This window comes from Ruditapes philippinarum, unplaced genomic scaffold, assembly GCF_026571515.1.
Source record: "Ruditapes philippinarum isolate M1 unplaced genomic scaffold, ASM2657151v2 ctg25_1_1_1_1, whole genome shotgun sequence".
NCBI lineage: Eukaryota > Metazoa > Mollusca > Bivalvia > Venerida > Veneridae > Ruditapes > Ruditapes philippinarum.
In genome coordinates, this window is record NW_026852675.1 from 352,923 (window position 1) to 379,213 (window position 26,291).

General features: G+C 34.4%; 2 protein-coding genes across 2 annotated transcripts; both read right to left on the bottom strand.

Annotated features, from left to right (window-relative positions):
* Nucleotides 1–1,838: 1,838 nt before the first annotated feature.
* Nucleotides 1,839–8,388, bottom strand: LOC132720764 (heat shock 70 kDa protein 12B-like). The gene is made up of 2 exons (XM_060704979.1): nucleotides 8,274–8,388; nucleotides 1,839–4,656 (listed from the first exon to the last, which is right to left on the bottom strand). Exons 1-2 carry the CDS (start codon nucleotides 8,290–8,292, stop codon nucleotides 4,145–4,147), a joined length of 531 nt encoding a protein of 176 aa, XP_060560962.1. The 5' UTR covers nucleotides 8,293–8,388; the 3' UTR covers nucleotides 1,839–4,144.
* Nucleotides 8,389–17,655: 9,267 nt separating this feature from the next.
* On the bottom strand, nucleotides 17,656–25,582 carry LOC132720891 (uncharacterized). The gene is made up of 3 exons (XM_060705128.1): nucleotides 25,164–25,582; nucleotides 22,278–22,668; nucleotides 17,656–18,682 (listed from the first exon to the last, which is right to left on the bottom strand). The coding sequence occupies exons 2-3, from the start codon at nucleotides 22,321–22,323 to the stop codon at nucleotides 17,697–17,699; spliced, it is 1,032 nt and encodes a 343-aa protein (XP_060561111.1). The 5' UTR covers nucleotides 22,324–22,668; nucleotides 25,164–25,582; the 3' UTR covers nucleotides 17,656–17,696.
* Nucleotides 25,583–26,291: the final 709 nt, after the last annotated feature.

Consider the following 26,291-nt stretch of genomic DNA (forward strand, 5'->3'; position numbering starts at 1 on the left):
AAAATCTTCATATTCTTTTTCGTAAATACTGAGCTAAGTTAAATAGTCTGTATAAGTTGTGTGTAATGGCTTGTGTGTTATGGCTTAAGATAAATTCCTTTGATTTCCTTTAAAGCTGGTATGATTAATTTAATCAGAGCATAACATTTTTTAAATAGCTTTCTCTTGCAAGTGCATGTTCTGTTTTGTTAAATTTACGATTATAGATTAAATGAAAGTCATATGAGTGCGACATCAATATAGGATGTACAATCTTTGTGAAATGGCAAAGAGCCATTAATGTCAGCAATTCCTGCATATTCTTTGACGAAGATATTCCTATAGATTTTGCCCAAAACATATCGTCTTAAATACTAGGCGAAATTGCATTATGCAATAAGAAGTATCGTGTCAACTCTTTATACATGTATAATACCATTTGAGAAACTTGCGACGCAACAATATTATTTGTGAACTCAAAGGAGTTTATGGCGCTGAAGAAACGTCAACTCTTATTCTGTTGATGTCATACAATTTCATAGTTCCGTCAAATTAGCAAGCCTCTAGATGAATGTTTATTTTCATAAAGATTTTGAAAATGTTTTTAACTTTTTACCATTTATTATAGTCCCATCAATGTACACAGTAAATCAATTCATAAATAAAGCACATTATTTAATAAAGAACTTTTGCCAATTTAAAAATGATTTATAAAAGACTTTTTATCCATAAATTTAAAGCATGCACAGAGATTGCAGGAAACAAAAACATGACAAGAAATACATGGAGTTTTCTTAAAAATATTTCTCACAAACATATAAATATTTTGAAATGCAGCAGAAAAGCTTATCATTACATTTTTAATAATATCTCATTTTCAGTAAAATAAAAAAACAAAAAACAATTCATATTATTTTCTTATTGTCAATACATTTGGTATCTTTTCAAATTCAAACAACCGGCACGTCTCTATCCAAAGTAACAGAAAGCATACCTTTATACAATATTTCATGACAGTCAAGTTAGTCATATCGTATATAAGGTTTTTATCCAAAAATGTTTATTTCATTAATTTTACTAAAATACTTTTATATTTTTTTGAAGTAAGTTTTGTTTCTTGACATTGTAAAGTCAAGATTTTGTAAAATTCTCTCTTTGTGATCATTTTGCAAATCAGATATTTTCATACAGAGTGTCATTGCAGAGAAAAGTGGCTTTATTATCCGATATTTTTCTGTCATTGTTAATTCTAAAGGGACACTGATAAGACAGCAGGCAGTTTGTCTGACATACAGCACCATTATTTTAGTATTCAAGTGCCATCATCAGCAAATGTTCTGAGCAATTAACTGCTTATCATCAGAAGTCCATATTTAATCAGTTGCAAAGTAATAATAAAGGCAATAGCTTATCAACAGCCCAAAGGCACAGAGGCTCACTGCCTGAATCACATATAATTGAAACATCATAAATTGGAAACAAATGTTACAAAAACCAACAAAAAACTACCTGGGATATATTTTTGTTTCCCATGCTTAAGTTTTATGACAATCAAAATTTAGGCCGATTTTTACTATATTCATACCCTTATACTGGTGTCAGCTGGCGGGCGGTCTGTCGGTCCGTTGAAGATTTCTTTTCCGAAGCATAACGCAGAGTGCACAAGAAATATGAACTAAAATTTTTCAAGTAGATAGATCTCATTAAGTAGAAGTGTAGTGCAAACAAACCATTACTCTGCCTTGCCTAATTTTGAAGTTATTGTCCTTTTGTTTTTACACTTTGAACTTTGTCCGGGACATAACTCTAAAACGACAAGAGGTATTAACAAGAAATTTTGTCGGGATAGATTGATTGATTAAAAGTGCAGTGCAAAATAACTGTAACCCCGTCTCGCCTGGGGCATAACGCAGAGTGTTCAAGAGATATCAACTTCAAATTTTGTAGGTAAGTAGATCTCATTAAATAAAAGTGCAAAGCAAAAGAACCATAACTCTGCCTTGCCCAATTTTTGAGTTATTGCCCCTTGTTTTTTAAACTTTGAACATTATCCGGGACATAAATTGAGAACTATAAAAGGTATCAACTTAACACTTTGAGGGTAGATAGATATCATTTAGTAGAAGTGCAGTGTAAAAAGCATAACTCTGCCTTACCTTATTTTTGATTTATTGCCCTTTGTTTATTTTTACACTTGAACTTTGTCCTGGACATACCTCTATAACCACAAGGACTGTTTATTAGAAACTTTGTAGGTATTAAATCTCATTGAATAGAAGTACCGTAACTCTGCTTTGCCTAATTTTGGAGTTATTTCCCTTTGTTCATTTTTACACTTTGAACCTTCTCCTGGACATAACTTTGAAATTACAAGAGATATTAACAAGAAACTTTGCAGGTAGATAAACAAGTATAGCACTGAGTAGAAGTGCAGTGAATAAGAACCATAACCCTCTCTTCCCTAATATTTGAGTTATTGCCCTTTTTAATTTTTTCCACTTTCAGATATATCCGGGACAATACATAAGAAACCTAAAGGGTATCAACTTGAAACGTTGTAGGTAGATATATCTGAATGAGTAGAAGTGTAGTGCAGAAGAACCGTAAACTCACCCTTTCTAATTTTGCACTCATTACCTCTTGTGTGTCCATTTGTCCGACATGTTACAAAAACGCTTACAATGGGATGTTAAAGGATGGAAGTTTAATATATGGCAAAATGCTCAACAATCTCAAGATAGTTGTAAAATAATGTTATTTTTTCATCAGATCAGAACACATTTTGATTCAGAAAGAAACTATAGGAAAGTATTGAAACATTTGATATATAATTAAAACTGATTACCAAAGGGATACTATAAACATAAGGATTGGATTTCTGAATATCGTTCTACCATTTCATGTTTCGCAAAAATCGTAACCGTATTCACTAATAGCTATGATAAACCAAGCACTATTTCATGACCAAGTGAACCGTTTACCGAAATTGTGCTGCTTTTTTAAACATTACTTCTTTTAAGAGCTTATAGAGCTTAACCGGAGCCGTAAGTTGCTGCAAAATGACCTCTCGCATGCTTCTTTTTAAAGAAGGAAACATGTGTTTCTAGTTGTCTCTATTTCTGTAGCAGTACACTTTCCATTGATTTCATTATATTTTTGTCTTTATTTGTAAGTTGCCGAGTTATCCCCTTTTCCTTTTTTCCTTTACGCGTCTTTTTATATTTGTGTCATTTTCTGCTAATATATTCCAATATTTTAAAATCAACTTGTACTTACATCACTTATTTTCAATGAGGTCTTTGATCCATCTTACTTTCAATGTATTATACGTATCACGCCTCAAAAGTTCATTGAAAATAGTCACACTCTGCAGTTATCTTTTAAGGCTGAACATTAACTGCATTAACCGTTCATTATTGAATATCACACAAATAACACATGAGAAAATATTCGAGAACATGTATTATCATAACTGTTTTGTCTAAAGACTAATTATTCACTTCTATTTATACTTTAAATTGAGAAAATAATTGCTCTCACATTAACGTTTGCAAATATTGCATGCTAAAGAATTATTCATTTGAAGAATGGAAAACTGTTTTATGTATTTATGTATTTATGATTTTTTATAGACATTCAATATACGTTGAAAATTCTTCCTTCGTTCTGATATTAATAGCTTTCACGAGAAGTTCGGTATCACCAAATATGAACGATGCTTTTAGTTGATTGTCCTCTTTCGATCTTCCATTTGAATGCGCTATTTTTAGCGACCCCATGTGTGTGCAGCCCATGTCTGTTGTTTATTTAGGATCAATTTCTTCTGTACAATAAACACTTACTGTCGTTTCGTCAGGGTCAGTTGGTGTAAATGAACCTTGAGAAATAATATCCCCATGTTTTACCTCCTCTTCAGCTCGCATCATAATCCTAAATACATTATCAGCTTTTTTCTTACCATCTATTAATATTACGTTTGCGTTTTTATGTCTTTGCTCGTCAAAATCTTCAACGACAGACATTCCGTTTGTGTGGGTCATTATTCTTGAACGAACAGTATCCTGAAAATGTCCAAACCGTACTGCACCTTTAAGCACAACAAGACCTGCTTCTGTCAGGAAAATTATTCTTTTGTTCTTTATTCCTTTCTGTAAGAGGTTTTGGGCTAATTCACACTCGCCAACCCTCCAACTAAAAGAATCGTTCCGACTTTTTGCATATTTGGTTTTGCAAGAATCTGTTGCACGTGCTCAATCACGCTTTGAATCGGAGACTCAAACCACTGTGTAATGACAGAATCTTCAACTCTCAATTTGTCGCTGGTTAATGTAACCATACCCGACAACCACAGCTGGTCAATTTTCTCCTTTAACGGAAGACTGTTACTCTCTTGATAAAGCTCTTTTATTGATGCAGGCAGTCTGAATGTAATTATCCCCTTTGATTCAGGTCTGATGCCTCTCTTTTTTATTTCGAATTCCCTAAGCATTTGAAAGTAGTCTTCCATTTGCTCTTCTTTAAATCTTTGAACAGTGTCTTTCCCGAATATCTTGGTCAGGAATTCTAGATAGTTGTCGTCAACAACCGTTCCTCCCCACGGACCACCGCTTGCTTTGTGGAGTTCCTTTAATGTGTCATCGATTTGTTTCTCATGCACAGATATATCTGCAGTACCTCCTGAAAATAAGCTTCATTAGCTTATGAATTTGAAATAAATGATTCTATATATTGTGAACTCATATATTTCATATACATTTGTATTATAATAAATTAAAACACAATTATCGTTAAATTACTTTAACGTCCCATTAACCCTAAAAATGGTAAGATTTTCATTTTTTAAAAGCTTTTTAATTACCTAAGTTTCCGAACTGTTTCTCATATAACATAATTTTCTTTGCGGGTTTTGCAATTATTAAAGTTTCAGTGCTATGATTGAGTACTGTTTATGGAAGTTATTATGACACATGTTTACATTTTGCTTTCTTTATCAACATATATTTCACATTTGACGCCGTTTACGTCAGGTGATCAGCATCTAAAGTTCATATCAACAACATAAAACATACACGTTTCCCCTTACTTTACAAAGAAAAAAAATCCGATACTTAACGTGCCTTTGAAATTTGCATTTGTCAAACATATCTTAGAAACAATTGGTATAGCGAAAGAATTTACCTCAAACTAATTTTTGATAATCAGGGCTGGGAATCGTATTCATCAATTTGTAAACAAACGCCACCATCCTTGAATGAAAAAGGTATATTATTTCTGTTTTTGTTGGAAATAACTGAAAGTCAGATATATGTATTAACTCGCTCCACAATTTTCCGCTTCGTATCGTATATATTGCTAACAGAACTATTTGGTAAAACAAAAAAAGTAGCGAGCGGGCCAGAATTTTTATGAACTGTTGTCGCACGACGCAGATCATATTGCTTTATCAATCGTTTGTTTCCTTAATATAACTTATATACCCATTTTTCATAAACTTCAAAATATAGTTTTGCATCAGTTACTAAATTTTCATTTGAAATTATTTATTTTCCAAGGATATAATAATTGATACAAAATGATACAATAAAGTTGAATATAAAGTATGATACGGCGAAGTTGTAGCTTTGTCGGCAGGGATTGCTTTGGCAATATATCTATTAACCAATTTTACCAAATGATGAGTTGCGAATTAATGTACTGTTGCTGTTGATTATTTAGAATGCATTGTCTCATTTCAAATAAAAGTTCTCATTACAGAAACTACTTTTCAGATTAGCATGAACATGCTACAATATCTTTCAAAATATCGCCATAAGTAAGAAAGGGGGCTCTATTTAGAACTTCAGGCAGAGTGTAGAGATAATAAACAATCAAAACCAGCATCTTGTATTTTGTTGCAGTTTACACCGATTGTTTTATTTACCTTTCGAAAGGAGCTGGCGTCGCGCTTAACATGTATCTTTAGACTTATAAAGATTACTGTTTAATATACGGCGTAATAGATTTTATGCAAGTAACTATGTTCCAATGTTTTCTTTTATTTTACATACTTCAATATATTTTTTGTATTTTCAGTTGAAAGCGCATACCTACTTTGCAACATATATTGTAGCTTAATCATATATAGTTAAACTTCGTTCGCTCAAGCTGGGATCGCTCGAATACCTCCCTTCGCCCCAACTCATCGCCCAGTCCCGGCAAACGTCCTATATAATATATATTGTATATATTGTTCTACCTCGGATCGCTCGTACTCTCAAATCTGATCTTTGGTCCCTTTGGTAGAAATATAGTGAAAGTCACAGCTTCTCAAACACCAAAAGACAACAGAAGTTGCGGTTCGACATGTTCTGAATTAGTGACAGCCGGCGACGCATCTTTATAACACCTCGTGATCGTGATAAAGGTAATTAAGATTATTGACACAAAATCAGAGGTGTTGTAAAATGATATTTTTGTTATGATTATATTGTTTATTCGCCGTCTTTAGTAACGATTAGAAGAAAATAACTGGTAAATTATAAATTTAATTCAATAATTTTGATGATAAGTGAAATGTGTAAAGGCCAATGACTTTTACCCGGACGGCTTAAATTACAGCCGCGGTATATATAGAATGATACTTGTACGTGTGTTTATTTTAGTAAATGACCACAAAAGATGCTGCTGTAAAATGATTTTTTAAAAATATTTTATTAATTATTGTTTAAAATAAAATTTATCTGATAATAAAACAAATGTGGAAAATGTTTGCCAAATCGAACTCAACCAAGTACAATATGCATCAATATAAATGAACACAATGTACCGTTAATACGCATTTGTTAGTATTTACAAGAAATGGCGTATTCGACGAGCTGATGTAGTAACAAATAATTATGTTGACGTTGATAACATTCGTTCGATGTAAACTGGGAAACCTTCAGGTCAATGTCCTACATGATAATAGTTCAACCTCGGTTGGCTAGATCGAACAAATTTGCACAGGCCCTCCGAGTTCGAGGAAACAAAGTTTGACTGTATTATATGATTTTAAAATTTTAAAGTTATTTTAGAAAGGAATGATAATTATACTTTATTTCAAATGCGAATTTAGTTTAAAAAGATCATATGTTCTCACCGATTATGAAGAAAATGAATACAATAAAATCGGCCCAGTTACAGAAGTAAGTTATAACGGATGTTTATTTTTATAGACTAATATCAAACTGCATTGTGAAAAAGCATCCAAGTAACTGCAAAATTGCTATTTTTTGCATTGCAAACACAAAACCATGTAGAAAATGAACATCAAAATATTATCTGCAGCAACTTTGTTTTCTTTCAAGTTAATGGGGTCCAAAGATAATTTTTTTTCGAAATACACATTCCTCATAACAACGGCTACTATTTTCCTCAATGTTGTTATGTTCTTCCGAGATATTTTATGAATTAAGGTACCTAGTAGGACAATCAAGTGTAAGATAATGAAACCGTACATATATAAACTATGAATTGTCTTAGATAACGCCACAATCAGGACGCCAAATTTATCCTATCTTTCTTCTTTCTGGGCTCTCCTCCATCAAGTAATTATCGTTCCGTGTGATCACACAGCATCATACGATCATCCACGAATTGAGTATGAGAGTTCACATAAACAGGAGTAAAGAAATTAACAATCTCACTTAAAAAAATGATTTTCGTTATTCCTACAAATATTTCTAATTTGTGACAGGAATGAATAAATGCATCAGAATTTTTTCTTTCCGAATATGTATTTAACTGACAAGTATGTCTTTTAAACAATTAAGCTCGCAACTATGATTCCCAGCCCTGATAATGAAATAAACAACTTAAAACATCTTTAATTAGGGTTATACTTATATCTGACTTTGGCTTAATCATATTGTGTTATTCATTCTATGAAAAGGTCTTGATTTTTCTATAATTTTACTCAGTATTATTCATTGATTTATTACTGCTTTATGTCAAAGAACATTTTAAACAAAACTATTGTAAAATCAAAATAAATGTCTAAATCAATTATTTTAGTTAATTTAAATTGAGTTGCCAGTTTGACACATAAGTTGTCAGCATGTGACCAATGTCCTTAGGTATCGATATGTCTAATTTTTCGAGTTATAGCTGTAACTAAATGATGCGTGGTCTGATTCTAAAATTCGTGAAATCCAATCAACAAAAATGATATAGAATTCCTACAAACTGTTTGAGGTATTGTTTCAATTAATTTCGTTAGTATTTTAAGTCAATTAAAGGGGTAAAATTAATTGCTATTTCAATATTTCATGACTAACCTCCGAGATCGATCACCATGTTTTGTCTACCTGCTTTAGACCATGTCTCCTGTACATCTGTAGAAATTGTTTGACACCAAATAGACACTGCTTCTGGTTCATAAGATAGTTTAAGGCGGGCAAAAGCAACAAATATGAAATGAGAGAAAAGAAGGAAAACATTTCAATGAGTGATATTATTTTGAAATCGTTTGAAATGTGCAATTATGCTGAATGGTGACAGTTTAATAACATTTAATCAAATTTGGCTTTATCTAAGGATATGATAACAGAAACATTTGAAACGAAAGAAGTGGATATTAATGTGCTCGTTTTCGAGTTACTTTGTATTTGCCATTGAATATGAATTGTTTGATATATTACATCTTTTTAAAGGCCGACTACTCATATATAGCCTGACAAACCTTATGTTTACAAATAGTTACGTTTTTTGTTTTTATTCCCGGTCACAAAAACATCCATCTAACATGTGTGTTCCTTTTAAGAAATATCATATGTTCATATTAAGAAACAATAAACAACTACTTTTACCAAACTTTGCAAAGTCGCTTAACAGAAGGTCAATTGCATTGAAAGAGGAATATATAAATTTCAAAAAAAAAAAAAAAAATGATTAACCTTTTCTGCTGCTTCACGCATAAACTGCTTAGCACTATCATTCCATATGGCAGGTACAGTAATAACATATTGTATGTCTTTTTCCATTATCCCGGTCGTTTATTTGTTAAGCGCCTGATTGAAGTGTTTTTTTATATACTTTATTGACATTGTAAAGATTGTCATTGCTGGCATTGATTTCCCGTTTATATCTTCAAAAGTGGTCGATCTTGATAAATCCTGTAAACAGATTATAACCATATTACAATCGAAGTGTCAATAATTGTATTTTTAAACCCCCTTCGAGAGAAGAGGGTGCGGTGCATATTGTCTTGCAAATGTCGGTCGGTCTGTCCGGTAGTAGAACACATTGTCTCCGCGAATTATCTTAAAAAACTATTTATCACAAAGTCTTTACATTTCCGAAAGAATTGGTCATAACTAGATATTGACCCCTATTGAGTTTTGGGTCACTGAGTCAAAGGTCAAGGTAACAGGGGCCTTAAATGTCCTGATATTTCACAAACTGATTGGTCATAACTATTAAATGATCCCTATTGATTTTCGGGTCTCTATATTATAGGTCAAGGTCACAGTGGCCATAAATATCAGATTGGTTTCCGCGTATTATCTTGAAAACTATTTGTCATAAAGTCTTCATATTTCACATATTGCTTTGCCATAACTTGTAGAAGACCTATATTGATTTCTGGGTAACTAGGTCAATGGTCAGATCACAGTTGCTTTAAATGTCAGAATGGTTTCCGCTCATTATCTTGAAAAGTATTTATCACAAAGTATTCATATTTCATACATTGATTGGTCATAAATAGTAGATGTCCCCTATTGATATTGGAATCACTACATCAAAGCTCAAAGTCTCAGAGGCCTTTAATGTCAGAATGGTTACCGATCATTATCTTGAAAATTATTTATCATAAAATCTTCATATTTCACATATTGAATAGCCGTGTGTAGTAAATGACCAATATTGATATTGGGATCACTTGTTTAAAGGTCTAGGTCACAGTGGCCTTAAATGTAAGAATGGTTTCCGGTTTTTACCTTGAAAACTTTTTATCACAAAGTCTTCATATTTCACACATTGATTAGTCATAATGGGTTCACTAGTTCAAAGGTCAAGGTATTTATATTTCACATATTAATTAGTTATAACCAGTAGGTCATTATTGTTTTTTCCATAGCTTTCATATACCCATTTATGGTAAGTTTTTATAACAAAATTACCAATAATACGAGCCATGTGCTAGAAAGGGGGCAAGGGGACATATGTGTCGTTCGACATTTCCTATTTTCTTTCATTATTATCGTCTTCATCATTATAACATCTTTATTGTTTTAACTTTTTTATTGACATTAAGACGTTCAATAAAAGTATTGATTGTTCGTTCATATCTTACTGTTTCGAAATTTAAGTACGTATCATTATGGTAATGATTGACAAAATCGTATCTGCATCTACATTTTTTTTCAATGCAGTAACAATTTTGTAATTAACATACTCAAAGGCGAAATCAATATTGCTCGGTCTCCAGTCTAAAAGTGTATAAGTATGATGGCAAAAAAGTTTAAAATCTTCAATTCTTGAAAACAAAACATAAGTTTTAACCATAGTGTTGATCCTTTGATTTGTTTTATATGTGAGCCTATTTAATTAAATGTGTAAGATATACGGAAATTGCTGGTGTATATATTATTACTCAATAAACCTGTATTCTTCGATTTGATGATTAATCGATTGCATTCCAAAACAAAATATTATTATAATTTTTTTAGGCTCACGCCACATTGATAAATCACTACATTCACACACGAATACAACAAACGGGAAATAACCTGCACTATTTTATAACGACAAGCAGATGTTCCGTTTCGCAATTTTAAATTGAAAATTGGTAATGCTGTAAAAAGTACTTATTCAAGTTTAAAGCACTCTGTTATCAAATTTACCTGACTGCTGTGTAGAATCATTTTAAATCTTCGAAACAAAAGTCAGCCGTGGTGTTTATTGCTTTCGGCAAGTATAGCAAACTTATTCACTGCCTCATATCCAAACGAGTCGAACTGTCCACTTGGATTTAGTAGTACACACGTCGGTGTTTTAACTGAGATAAGGCGATAACTTTCAGCAATCCACCCTTGGTTATTCTGGACATTCAACGGGTCATTTCTGAACGAGAAAGCGTAGCCACTGTATGTTGTACCAAAGTCAAAAGCAACCGCAAGGAATGCAGAGTTTCCCATTTTTAAATCACTGAAAAGTACGAAAGTTATGAAAGCCTAATAGTGTAAACATAAAGTAAAAAAAATAAAAATGCAAAGGCGTTACAGCGCGAAAAAAGACATTATTACGTAAATCAAAAGGCGTAATAACACGAATAAGGCGTTATAACGCGAATCAAATGGCATAATAACGCGAATAAAGGCGTTATAACACGAATCAAAAGGCGTAGTAACGCAAATCAAAAGGCGTAGTAACGCGAATAAAGGCTTAGTAACGCGAACCAAAAGGCGTATTCTTACACGACCAGCAATTTTCACTATTGAATATAGAAGAACCGAAAGTGTGTGCTATTATGCAATAAAGTCACAGTTGACGTTCTATATTTAGATATGTGACGTAATTATTATAATTGTGACGTAACTCTTAAAGAATTCGACCCGTCGAAAAAAAGTACAGAAACAAATTAGGCGCAATTAATTTATTCAGCAGCATTTATTTGTTGATGTCGTGTTAGATTTGAAATGATATATCCAAATCGGTGATTTTATCGCTTGATAACATCAACTTGTCGTTTGGATGCGCATCATTATATCACTCGGGCTACGCCCTCGTGATATAATTTGTCGCATTCGAGCCCAAACAGTGATGATCATGTTATTGAGCGATAAAATCACTGTTTGGGATATATCATTTTTTAAATAACGCAAATTATAACGCATTATAATGCCAATTTTATACAATATTTATACTAATCAAATCGCCTAGTAACGCGAGAAAGGAAGACCAATATGAATCTGAATTTATTGTTCAAGATATAAAATCATATAGAATAATATAATATACATTTACATTAACTATTATTCCATTTGCGCAGTAATAATGCAAACTTATTGTCATAAACTAATGAAGACTCTTTGATATTTGTCAATTTAAGGTGACTTGGAGACGAAAAGGGCCATTGGGTTATATGTCAATACAGTTACTCTGAATTCACATGTATCACACATTTGATTTTACACACGTCGCTATTGTAAATGAATTTTTTTTCTATTCTTATGTTATCTTATATCTTATCTTATGTTATATTTGCGTCATATGTTCAATTATCTTCGGATTTATCCTGTATGATTACCTAATAACCTGTAGTATCTTCTAATTATGTGAATGTCGTTCCTAAATAAGCTATAGGTAATAGGCTATAGGTAACAAGATCTGGAAAAAGGTAAGGTATAAGTTTGTCACATTAGGGTGAAAGTGTATCTTAATTATTGATAGGTATGCTTAAATGGTGATAGTGTTTCAGTTAAGTCATAATTATAGGAGACATTGTCTTCTTTGTCTTTGTAGAAAAGTATCTATAGTTAGCTGATAGTAAATCTCTAATCTGACGAAAGTATTGCCTAATAAAAAAATTTAAAACTAGAAATGTTTCATCATGCCACGGATGCCCCCGCATGCAGCCAAAATTTCAGATGTTATAATATTTAGTTCCAAATTTGTTTGCACAAATTATTTTTTTCATTTTAAGTTCAAAGCCCTTAAAACTTTTCAATGTTAACACAAACCATTTTCATACAATGTTCAAGGCACTGAAATTATTCAGTCTTAACCTTTTGAAAATAGCATATTTCATATTTGTAGCCAAAATAATGGCTACATACATTTCCACAAAAGTATGAGTGCTGAAACTGAAAGTTCAAAATTTTTCCAACATTCAAGAAAGATAAGTTTGTCCAAAATCATTGAACCACGACCAAATTCAAACTTAAACTTATTCCTAAGATGTATCTATATTATTTTCAAAGTGAAAGGGACATAACTCTGCCAAATAATCATCGAACCATGACCAAATTCCAACTTGACCTGCCCATTCCTTTGACATATCCATATGTCAAATTTGAGTTGAATATGTAAACACTGTTGGGTAGATAATGAACAGAAACTGTAAATTTCATATTATTTTCAAAGTGAAAGGGGCATTACTCTGCCAAAAATCTTTGAACCATGACGAAATTCGAACTTGGCCTGGGCATTCCAAAAACATATCCATATGTTAAATTTGAGTTGAATGTGTTGTACCGTTGGGGAGATAATAAACAGAAACTGAAAATTTCATATTATTTTCAAAGTGAAAGGGGGCATAACTCTGCCAAAAATCATTGAACCATGACCAAATTTGAACTTGACCTGCGCATTCCTTTGACGTATCCATATGTCAAGTTTGAGTTGAATGTGTTGTACCGTTGGGGAGATAATGAACGGAAACTGAAAATTTCATATTATTTTCAAAGTGAAAGGGGCATAACTCTGCCAAAAAACATCGAACCATGACCAAATTCGATCTTGACCTGCATTTTCTCATGACATATCCATATGTCAAACTTGAGTTGAATGTGTTGTACCGTTGGGGAGATAATGAACGGAAACTGAAATTTCATATTATTTTCAAAGTAAAAGGGGCATAACTCTGTCAAAAATCATCGAACCATGACCAAATTCGAATTTGACCTGCATTTTCTCATGACATATCCATGTGTCAAATTTGAGTTGAATGTGTTGTACCGTTGGGGAGATAATAAACAGAAACTGAAAATTACATATTGTTTTCAAAGTGAAAGGGCCATAACTCTGCAAAAAATCATTGAACCATGACCAAATTTGAACTTGACCTGCGCATTCCTTTGACGTATCCATATGTCAAGTTTGAGTTGAATGTGTTGTACCTTTGGGGAGATAATGAGCGAAAACTGAAAATTTCATATTATTTTCAAAGTGAAAGGGGCATAACTCTGCCAAAAAACATCGAACCATAACCAAATTCGATCTTGACCAGTATTTTCTCATAACATATCCTTATCTCAAATTTGAGTTGAATGTGTACAACCGTTACTAAGATAATGAACGGAAACTGATGATGACGGAATGACAGAATGACGGAAGGACGGAATGACGGAAGGACGGAAGGACGGAACAGGGTAACACTATATGCCCCGGCCATTACATGGCAGGGGCATAAAAAATCAGACTGTGGCCTTAGGACCCATCCGTACAGAATTGAAAATGAAACGTACATCTTGATCGATTCATTTACGATCAACATTGTTCTTCTTTTCTTACATTACTAGGCCACTGTTTGGAATTTATATGGTATTTAATCAGCGGTATAACGCCTTTTGTTTTGTGTTATTACGCCTTTTGGTTCGCGTTATTACGCCTTTTGATTTGCGTTATTACGCCTTTATTCGCGTAATTACGCCTTTTGATTCGCGTTATAACGCCTTTATTCGCGTTAGTACGCCTTTTGATTCAAGAAATTACACCTATTGTTTCGCTTTATTACACGAATAAAGGCGTTATTACGCCCTTTGATTCGCGTTATAACGCCTTTATTTTCGTTATAACGCCTTTCAATTTGCCTCATTACGCCTTTATTCGCGTTATAACGCCTTTGATTCGCGTTATTAAGCTTTTTGTTTCGCGTTATAATGCGAATAAAGGCGTTACTACGGTTTTTGTTTCTCGATATAACGCGAATAAAGGCGGTATTACGCATTTTGATTCGCGTAATTACGATTTTTTGTTTCGCATAATAACGCGAATGAAGGCTTTAATTCGCCTTTTGATTTGTGTTATAACGCTTTTATTCGCGTTATTACGCCCTTCAATTCGCGTTATATCGCCTTTCAATTCGCGTTATAACGCCTTTATTCGCGTTATAACGTGAAACAAAAGGCGTAATAACGATAATCAAAAGGCGTATTAACGCGAATAAAGGCGTTATAACGCGAACATAAAGGCCTAATAACGCGAACCAAAAGGCGTAATAATGCAAAACGAAAGGCGTTATAACGCTAATTTAATAGCATATAAATTCCTATCAGTGGCCTAGTAATGTAAGATAGGAAGAACAATGTTGATCTACATGAATGAATTGATCAAGATGAAAGTTTTATTTTCAATTCTGTAAGGATATGTGTAAAGGCCACAGTCTGATGTTTTTAATCTTTTATAAGGAAATGCTTTCGTCAGATTAGAGGTTACTATCACCCAACTATTGATACTTTTCGATAAAGACAAAGAATGTCTCCTATAATTATGACTTAACAGAAACACTTTCACCCATTTAAGCATACCTATCAATAATTAAGATATACTTTCACCCTAATGTGACAAACTTATACTTTACCTTTTTCCAAATCTTTTTACCTATAGCTTATTTAGGAACGACATTCACATAATTAGAAGATACTGTGTATTGTGTTCAATTGTATATTTTACAATGACAAATAATCAATCATTTGGGTGACGCACGGAAATTTCCATAAAATAGTGTTTAGATTGCATCGGTTCTGCTCACTTACTTAAGAAGGTGGTACATTATAATTTATGTAGGTTTTGTATTGTATAATACATATTTTCGTTATCAATTATTTGACAGTCTCCATAATAATTGCAAATCTAATGAAATATATTACTAATTCAACAAAACTTTACAACAACGAAAAAGGAGCATAATGTCACTTGAATATAATTGGATTTGAATTCGGCTTTCATATTAATTTGTTCACCCAGCAAGAAAAATCTAAGAAATGTTCCAAATAAAAAAATTAATATAACTTTGAATATAAATCTAATTTATGACGGCCGGTGTAAGGAAAAACAATGCCATATGTGATTAAATGGTCAGTGAATGACCTTATTTATTTTAAACATAATGAATTATATACAACATATATCATTAACACACATACAGAATTTTAAACATAGATAACTAAATACATGTACATCAAACATATTCGTGTAAGTTGATATATAAACAATTTTGTGAATATCGTAAAAATGATGTTCCTTTAACATAAACAAATAAAAATGTGGAGGTTTTCTTTTGAAAATGACCAGAGGTTTTCTTTTGAAAATGGCCATTAATATAAAAGATAAAGACTTAGAAAATGACACCATAAATTGGATGTAAACAAACCCTGAAGCTATATACAAACTAAGTTGGAGTATAAATTCTATAGTAAAATATTTTGAAGCATAGGCATACTTAAAGGTATCAGATTATGTTTGTAAATTTTTATAAAGTGTGGAGTTGGGGATGGTGGTGGGTTTAAAATGCAAAATTTTCTTTGTTTAGAGTGTCCGGCCGCAATCGTAACTGGTTTAAACCGGTTCTCGGAGCGGCGTGCTGATAAGGGTTAACGATTTTCATTGGCCGAAATTCTTTAAGGGATATTAATGATTTTCATTGGCCGACAGTCTTTAATGGTCTAGCACCCGTTATCCCGTTCCTTTCACCTGCTTACATAAAAATCGCTATGCAAAACATAGCTTAGATTTATGACGGCCGGTGTAAGGAAAAACAATGCCATATGTGATTAAATGGTCAGTGAATGACCTTATTTATTTTAAACATAATGAATTATATACAACATATATCATTAACACACATACAGAATTTTAAACATTGATAACTAAATACATGTACATCAAACATATTCGTGTAAGTTGATATATAAACAATTTTGTGAATATCGTAAAAATGATGTTCCTTTAACATAAACAAATAAAAATGTGGAGGTTTTCTTTTGAAAATGGCCTAAAGATAGGGCTTACTGAGACCTATCTCCGCCACATTTCTTACATGAAAAATGTTAAAAACATAATATGTTTGATAATTAAAAAACATATGTGACTAGAGTAAGTAGAAAAAGAATATCTTATTAATGTATCCGTAATTGCAAAAGACTAGAATATTGTCATCACAAATATTTTGTAAGCTTTGAAAAATATCCACTGCTAGAAGCTCCAATATATGATTTAACATATGTATGATATATATAGTGCATTCGTTATAAGGTACTAGCCCCTGCAAGTAGCTTAAGAATGGATCACCAAATGACGAGTTATTTATAAAACTTTATGCCATAAATAACCCTTTAATATTATCATTATAGACTACAAGTCTGTGAACAGAAAATACTAGAATATTTCTATAACAAACATTTCTACATAGTTTTGAGAAATATCAACTGCAAGCAGCTGCAGAACGAATATTTACATGTATGATATATAGAGTACATTCGTGTATGCTACTAGCCCCTGCAAGTAGCTTTAGAATGAATCAACAAACTCGCAATGTATGGAAATAATGACCTATATCATCTTTTAATATTACCATTAAAGACTACCAGTATGTAAATGACTAGAATATTTTCGTTACAAACATTTGTACATAGATTATGAAATATCATCTGCAAGCAGCACAAAAATAAAAATTTATTTATCTACATTTATGATATAAGAATAACTTCATCATAAACTACTAGCCCCTGCAAGTAGCTTAATAAATCACGAAGTATGGCGCTAATTATAGAAATTATTACATATAAAATCATGAATATTATAGATACTGCTAAGAAAAGTTTTTTATTAGCTACTAGCCCCTGCAAGTAGCTTTCATTAATGGTTTGATAGGGCCATATATGTATAGCCGATAGAATTATTCATGTTAATAAGGTAACTGGTAATTCTGGGCGAAGGTCATAATAAAACCGGAAAATATATATTCGGTTGTTTTTTCAACACTCTGTTACTCTTATGTATTTGCGGAAAGCGTTACTATTCCATCTTCCTAAAAAACGTATTTTTGCATCAGAATAACCTCGTTGAGCACAATCAGTGGCTTTACCTATTCTAAAACTATGTGATTTATACCTATCACTATTTATGCCACAAAAACTTAAAGTTGATTTGAGCTGTTTGTCAAATAATTTCCTGGGTACTGGTTGACCAGAGGGTAATGAAAATAGGGGGCCTGGGGATTGACCTCGCAGTGCAATGTAGTCATGCATCGCTGTAATAGCAGATGTCTTTGCATGGCCATGTGAAAAAGTGATTGTGTGAGGTTTACCGGAGTTATGTTTGTAGAAGCGGTATGTTACTGACACAAATGATTGACCTGCTTCTGAAATAAAATTCATATCTGATAATTTTAAAATAAATGGCTCTGTGGATGGTTTGCACTTTGTGATTTCACTGCATCTTGCAAATGCGTTAAATGCAAAGAAAAACATGGCGGAGAACAGTTTCTCATGGAAGTAGGATTGACTTGTAATTTTTAAAGCTGCTAGCAGCTTGTCCAAAATTGTAGTAGTAATTGGTAGTCGGAGGTCATAAGACGGAGACAAACGTTGGGTACCTTTGATCAGTGTAGATATCAAAAAGTGTTTAGTGGGGTCATATTCTCCCGAAAGCTTATGGACATAGCTAATGCCTGAAAGGTAGGTACAAATAGACTTTGAAGACATTGCTTTTTGGTGTAGAAAACCCACAAATAAGGCTATAACTGAGACAGATATGGGAAGTGATAAAGGAGCTTCAAAGTATGAATTGCTAAATGTTTGAAAAAGAGTCCAACTTCTTTTGTACGTTTCTAAGGTGGATGGAGCAAGAGAAACATTCAACAAATTTTCAACCCCTTGCAAAATGTCTGTGGTTGAAGCTGTGGGCTTATTGTTGTTGGATTTGGCTTGCTGAATGGTGCCAGCTGCTTGAACTTGTCTATCTGAAAACGAGAAAGAGCATCTGCTATACAATTATCTTTGCCCTTCACGTGCTTTGCTAGGAAGACAATATTTTGCTGAAGACAATGTAATACTAATTTTCTAATAAGAAACATTATACATGTGACCTTTGATGTCTGTTTATTGAGAACAGACACCAATGCTTCATTATCTGTATAGAATACGACGGTGTGATTCCGCCAAAGATGTGCCCACAGATAAACTGCAGTTACAATGGGGTATTGTTCTAAAAATGTTATATTTGCTTTGTGCCATGATTGGGGAAATGCTCCGTAGAACCAATTACTTTGGTAAATGCCGCCAAACCCGAAGCATCTGTATGTAAGCATAAGCTATCACTGGATAGCCTTTTTCATTGATGAAAAAAGAATTGCCATTGAAATTTTCAAGGAAATTTAACCACATTTTCATGTCTTCCTTTGCCGAGTTTCTCAGTTTGACTTTATAATGTAACTTTTTTACTCCAATTGATAAGTTTATCAAACGTCTAAGAAATGCTCTCCCCGATGAAATGACAGAGCATGCAAAATCAAGAAGGCCTTTTAGGGAGAGAATGGTTCGAAGTTGGCAAAATTCTTTTGAGCATAACTCTTTTAGAAGTATAGACGCTTTTTCGAGCTTTTCTTGTGGGAGACGGGCTTCCATGGCCGTGGAGTCTAAAGTGATGCCTAAAAAGACCATGCTTTTGGAAGGCAAGAAAGTTTTTTCCTTATTGAGTGGCACATTGAGCATTGCGCACATTTCGCAGAAAGCATTGAGTGAGGCTAAGGCTTCTGAATAAGTAGGTGCAAGGAACAAAAAGTCGTCAAGGATTTTTACTATATATCTTATTCCGAATTTGATGTGAGCTATCCATTTTAGGGCTGTACTGAAAGTCTCAAAGATTTGACAACTGGATGAGGCTCCCATCGGGAGGCATTTATCATAGTAATATTCCCCTCCCATTTAAAGCCGAGTAAGCTATAATCAGATGGATGTATTGGTATTATTCGGAAAGCTGAACAAATATCGGATTTGGCCATATAAGTGTGTCTCCCTAGCGATTTAATGATTGATATCGCATCATCAATGTTTTCATACGAGACCTCTGTAAAATCTGAAGGTATTTGATCATTGACTGAAGTACCGGTATTGCGTGGGTATGACAAATGATGGATCATTCTATACTCCCCTTGTTCTTTCTTTGGAACAACTCCGATTGGGGAGATTTTAAGATTGTTAAATGGTTTTTCTGAAAACGGACCACTGATTCTATTAGCTTTAAGTTCCTTAACGATCTTAGTGGCTATTATCTTGGGGTATTCAGCAGCAGACTTCAAATTTGGACTGTCTGTGCCGATTCGTTGACCTTGAAAATTGAGTTTAAAACCTAGCTGAAACCCGTTTTTAATATATTGTCTCTTTGTATAGTCGTAACCAGAAAGAAAATGATGTAATATATTCCATTTAACTGGTGTGGGTAACGAAGAGGGAAGAGTTGGCCTGGTTAGATCTGATGGTGTTTGGTTGACTTTGTGGAGGTTTAGGCCCTGATTGAGTTGTTTCGGCTGGACGTTTCCAGCATTTGAAGAGTGGGTGATTTCCATAGCATCCCTTGCATTTATGTGCGTAGGAGCATCCAAAGCATCTAAGTCCCCTGTTGAATTTATGACAGGTTTGTCTTGACTGGCCCATTTGTGGGCCATTGGATAGAAAGGGCTGTCTCTGATTAAGTGCCTTTATATATAATTCATGGTGAATTGAGTCCCAAGCTAATGGATGACTTTGACGTAACTGGCGGAATTGATTGTCGTAATAATGCCAGTTACCTCTAGCTTTAGAAATTGATCTTATAGTGTTACTGTACTGGGCGAGAGGTTCAGCAGACTCGGGATACCTTTGTCTGTAGACAGAGGCAAACACAGCGAACAGATCTGTCCACTGTTCAATTGATAGAAACTTCCGGGGCTGAAGAGGGGTTACGGCTTGAATGCCTGCCTTAAGGCCCGGCCACACAGCCCTCCACGGGCGTATCGCGGCCGAATAATGGCCAAAAAATTCTGCCCGTGAAGCAGACGCTGTTGGACGCTTTGAGGTCGCGATAAAGACGCGATACAGCCGTACTTTACCCGTCGTTACACGCGGTAAGAAATTCACACGCGGTTGGCCGCGCGAAAAAGTTTTGGGCTGCCCAAAATTTAGACCGCGGGTAATCGCGGGCGGTACACGTGGTACACACGCGGTAAAGACGCGGTACAGACGGGGAACGAACGTGCTAGGACGTGCTACGGCCGCGGTTAAGACGTGGTTACACGCGGTAGGACGCGAAATTTTAGCGGGTAATCGCGGTTGGAGCACGGTCATAGCACGTCTGTACCGCGTTGTTATCACGTGCATTAGCGTGTGTACCGCGTATAGGCACGGACAAACGCTTTTCTCCGCGTAAACAGCGCGCCCCAATACCGGCCTAATCACGTTCAATTGCGTCTTGTACACGTCCCAAATACGATTGTCCACGGCCTAATCGCGTCCGTACAACGTCTGATTTTAGGTATATTAAAAGCGCGATTTGCCGAGCATTCGTCAGTTGCGCTCCAGACGTCAAGGGGTGAACATGGATCCCCGTCACCGTAATAACCTCGTCTTGCTGCTCCAGCAGCATCAGAACCAAGTGGTACAGGTCCATCAGCTCCTCATTGACAGAAGAAGACGAAGGAGGAGGAGGAGGGTGGTCCTTGAGCTGGGGCTGTACGATCGTCTCATGGTGGAGCTCCGTAATAAAGATCCAAGGGCCTTCCAGAACTTCATGAGAATGCCACCTGCCATGTTCGATGAAATTGTGCAGAGACTGACACCAGCCCTTACCAAGGAGACCACCAACTGGCGAGCACCCCTTGATCCAGGCCTGAAGGTTGCCCTCACCCTGAGGCACCTTGCTTCTGGCGCCAAGTACCGTGAGATGAAGTATGGCTGGAGGGTCCCTCACAACACCATCAGTCTGGTGTTGCGCGAAGTGTGTTCGGCCATCGTCGAGGAGTTCCGTGATGAGCTGCTAGCGCCACCACTGACTGCTGCAGAGTGGCGTCAGATTAGTGACAATTGGATGAACAGTTGAAACTTTCCACATGTCATTTGTGCAATCGACGGCAAGCACATTGCCTGTAAATCTCCTGCCAACACTGGGTCCGACTACTTCAACTACAGGGGCTTCTTCAGTGTCATCCTCCTGGCAGTCGTCACATCTGACTACAAGTTCCTGTGGATTCACCCACGAAAAGGACGCGGAACAGTCGCCGGCGTCTGTTCCGCGGTCATACCACGGGTGAACCGCGGGTAAGCCAATTTTGCACATTTTCCACCACGGGCAACCGCGGGCAAAAACAAATCGCGAATTTTTACCCGCGATACAGACGCGAAAAGCTGTGTGACCGGGCCTTTAGTGACAGTAATGTTGAGCAATTTATCCTGTTTGTTGAACAAAGATGATAGATTAACAAATTCATTAGCCATATTTTTCCTTAACTTTTAAAGATACGGTTGCATGTAACGGGATAGATGGCGACGAATGAAGAGAAAGGTTCCCAGAAATACCAGTACCTATATGACCGTGTTGATGGTCAGAGTTAGAAGTTGAATTAGGCATCTCGGGCTGTGGCAATTCCAGTACAGGCAAATTTTGAGAAGCATTTGTGTCTTTCCCCAAAATGTCTTGAATTTTTTTTATCAACCATAGCCTCCAGTTTGGTTGACAATGTGTCAACTATTTCTCCAATTTGGTCGACATCTATAGAACTTGTTGAAGGTTGATGCGTAGATGGGCGTCGTGACTCCTTGTTCCTTGTGTTATGGTGGGTGCTAGTTTCCGTAGCCACAGCATTGTCGTTTGTTTCCGTGACAGGCGTTGCCCTATTGTCAGTTTGTTTTTGTTTTTTGTTTCCTCCCCGTTTAGTTGAAGTCGCGACCCTTTTCCTAGATGGCATTTTTGTTCCTGAAATTTAAGTATATATGTTATAAACTTTAATGTAAGTAAAACAATCATGTCCCTTATATGATTACCTTATGAGGAATGCAAGCCACATCTTAACTAAACTGATATAAAAGTTATATTTGATAATGTGTTCAGGTGACTGAACGCAAATAAATAATGATTAATCGCTTAAAATAATGTACATGTACAATTAATCACTTAAAATATTAACCTGTACAGTTAATCACTTAAATATGTACATGTATAATACTCGAAAAATATTATGAAATAATAGTTAAAATGTATGTAACGTGTATGTGTATGACATTTACATGTCATGATAAAAAATTGCAGTGTAGTGACTTGCATATCCACTTATAATAGAAATATAATAGTTTATTAAATAGATGAAAAATAAAACTCCAAAAGAAGTTGGCAAAACAACCACAACAAACAACTATAAACGCGGGATATAAAAATTTGGCTGCCACAATGCCAAATATATTGGTATAAAACGAAGCAGTAAATAAAAAAGTCATATTCCAAGGTAGGAACATAAAGGCTATGGATATAAATAAAATAGCCATGTTGGCAAAAATGTGACCACAATGTAATCAAGCAGCAATAAATGCCCATATCCACAGAAATGTGGCTGCGCTAAAGTCAAAAGACTCGCAGAAAGGCTATAAATATAAACAACAAGCCATATCCACAGAAATGTGGCCGCGCTAAAGTCAAAAGACTCGCAGAAAGGCTATAAATATAAACAACAAGCCATATCCAAAGAAATGTGGCCGCGCTTAAGTCAAAAGACTCGCAGAAAGGCTATAAATATAAACAACAAGCCATATCCACGAAATTGTGGCTGCGCTAAAGTCAAAAGACTCGCAGAAAGGCTATAAATATAAACAACAAGCCATATCCACAATAATTGTGGCTGCGCTAAAGTCAAAAGACTCGCAGAAAGGCTATAAATATAAACAGCAAACCATATCCACAAAACTGTGGCTGCGCTGAAGTCAAAAAGACTCGCAGAAAGGTTATAAATATAAACGACAAATTTTCCAAACATAACTGTATATGTGCTAAAGTAAAAAAGACCCACAGAAAGGCTATAAATGTAAACGACTAGTTTTATCAAACAAAACTGTAACCACGTTAAAGTCAAAAAGACTTACAAGGAAAAAAATATAAATCAGCAAAATGCCGGTTTTTTTGTTTTTGTTTTTTTTTTTGTTTTTTGTTTTTTATAGAAAGATTATATATACACATATATATACAATGTATAATATAGAAATAGGTAGCATTTTTTTTATATTGCCATAGTGTAAATATTTTGAACGTCACCATTGTCTTCAAATATTGTGACCCCACTTAAGTCTAAGCATGGTCTGGTACAAAAACAGAAACATAGCATCGAACATACAGCGGTCAAAGCACATGTTAAAAGCCTACCAAAATTTCACAAATACTAAACTAGGCCAGCATGTTTCACCAAATCTACAGCTAATTGCTGTTAAGGCCATTCCGATTAAATGTATGAGTAATTGTATACAAAACAAAATTTATCAGCTGGAAATATTCTTTAGATCTTTATATGCTATAAAGATTATATATTATAAAGAATAAGCCCGGTGTCTACTTATAGATAAATATCGCCAAATATTATTGATTAATGACCTTTTCTTTTATTTATTAAATTTTTATTTATTATTTTTTTTTGCTATTTCTATGTTAGCCCTGTACAGTATGATTTTATATATATATATATATATATATATATATATATATATATATATATATATATATATATATATATATATATATATATATATATATATATATCTATATATGCATTAGGCTGATCAGATACTTATCTTTATAACGACTTTATTTTACGAGAAGCCATCAGAACTGCATGCCTCAGTGACCTGTAGAAGCGCCTTTGTCCATAATGGTTGAGATGGATGCCGTCTCTGGTAAAAATATCAGCCTGCGCTTGAAATATTCTTCGGTGGGTCCAAAACCGTATGTCGTTGTGAGATTCCAAAAGAGTTTTCAAGATATGGTTTGTTTGTACCCGTTTACTTTCGTAAAGTTTGTCATCTATATTTTTGGGTTTTGATCGCGTAAACATTTCACATATGAAGACTTGCTTAATTCTATACTCCTTCACTATCATTAAACCAATTTCTTCCAAAGTACTGGCTATGGATAGTGGACTCATTGCCGAGTCGATGTCATTTTCCCCAAGCTGCAAGATAATTATTTGAGGTTTGTAAGTTCTTAGAAAATTGTGAAAACGCTCCTTGAAATGTTCCGTGCATCCAATAACGCCCTGATAATTCTCACAAACTGAAAACCCACCAACTCCTTTATGGAACAAAAAGCACTTCGCCAAGTCATAATTTGAAGGAAGCAGACGATGATTTATGTCGTACTGAAGCCGCCGTATAAAGCTATGGCCTAATACACCAACAGATATTTTAGAGTCCCGCATAATGTCAGAAATTTACCTTCACAAATAAATTCCTTTGTTCTCCGCACTCGATATGTGACGAATAATAAATTGCAGAAAAAACTTGCTTTCGACAGATAAACTTCAATATTATACGATAAAACTACTGTCAGAAAATGAAATTGTCACAAAAAACGGAATATTCCAATGAAATTGTAACAATATGTTAAAGAAATAACACAAATAATATTTAAAATGCAAAATTTTCTTTGTTTAGAGTGTCCGGCCGCAATCGTAACTGGTTTAAACCGGTTCTCGGAGCGGCGTGCTGATAAGGGTTAACGATTTTCATTGGCCGAAATTCTTTAAGGGATATTAACGATTTTCATTGGCCGACAGTCTTTAATGGTCTAGCACCCGTTATCCCGTTCCTTTCACCTGCTTACATAAAAATCGCTATGCAAAACATAGCTTAGATTTAAACATCATTTATTGCTATGTTTGTACACATTTATTTAAGGTAGCGAAATGGTTGAACTACGAGTTCTTACAACAACAGCAAATGTTTTTCCTTATATATATGCAAGTATCTAACTAATAATAAGACAATAAAAAAACAAACTTGAATGATAGTAAACAGTTAGAAAAAAATACGCATTTCGATTACTATATTCGTTCCTATATCGTGCATTTAAATGTTGAGTTCTGTAACTTCTGTTTCAGTCGATGTAAGTGATCGTTGTGTTAACACTTTGACCATAAAGACATTCTTTTAGGTCCTAAGAATACAGGGTTTTGCGTTCATTGAATGCCGCATTTCCTTGTTGATCTTGTTTATCACATTTTTTACTAAAAAGTAATAAAACATAGAGGCAAAAAAGACATCACCAAGACCGAACGCTCGAAACGACAAACTGATCATGTGGCCTGTCTGATTATGACGGAACTGTAAAGTGCAAATAATTTTCAACGCCCCTAGCACCGGCTTTAGCAGAATTCAACATGAGTATGGTTTATAAAAAAACCAATGTGCTTAAACGAGAAAGCAAAAGACAAACTACATACAATGAAATTTAAAAAAGGAGAACAAAAGTTATAAAGCCTGCATATCACAGAGAAACCAGATGAAATGATTTGTCAATAGGACAGCATTGCCATTTATTTCGGAATTGTAAATACAAATTCA

Excerpts from the sequence above, each read along its gene's own strand:
- LOC132720891 (XM_060705128.1), bottom strand. The coding sequence starts at position 22,323 with ATGCCTAATTCAACTTCTAACTCTGACCATCAACACGGTCATATAG. Across the intron at positions 18,683-22,277 it reads CCATCAACACGGTCATATAG|ATAGACAAGTTCAAGCAGCT; the intron begins GTACTGGTATTT and ends TCTCGTTTTCAG.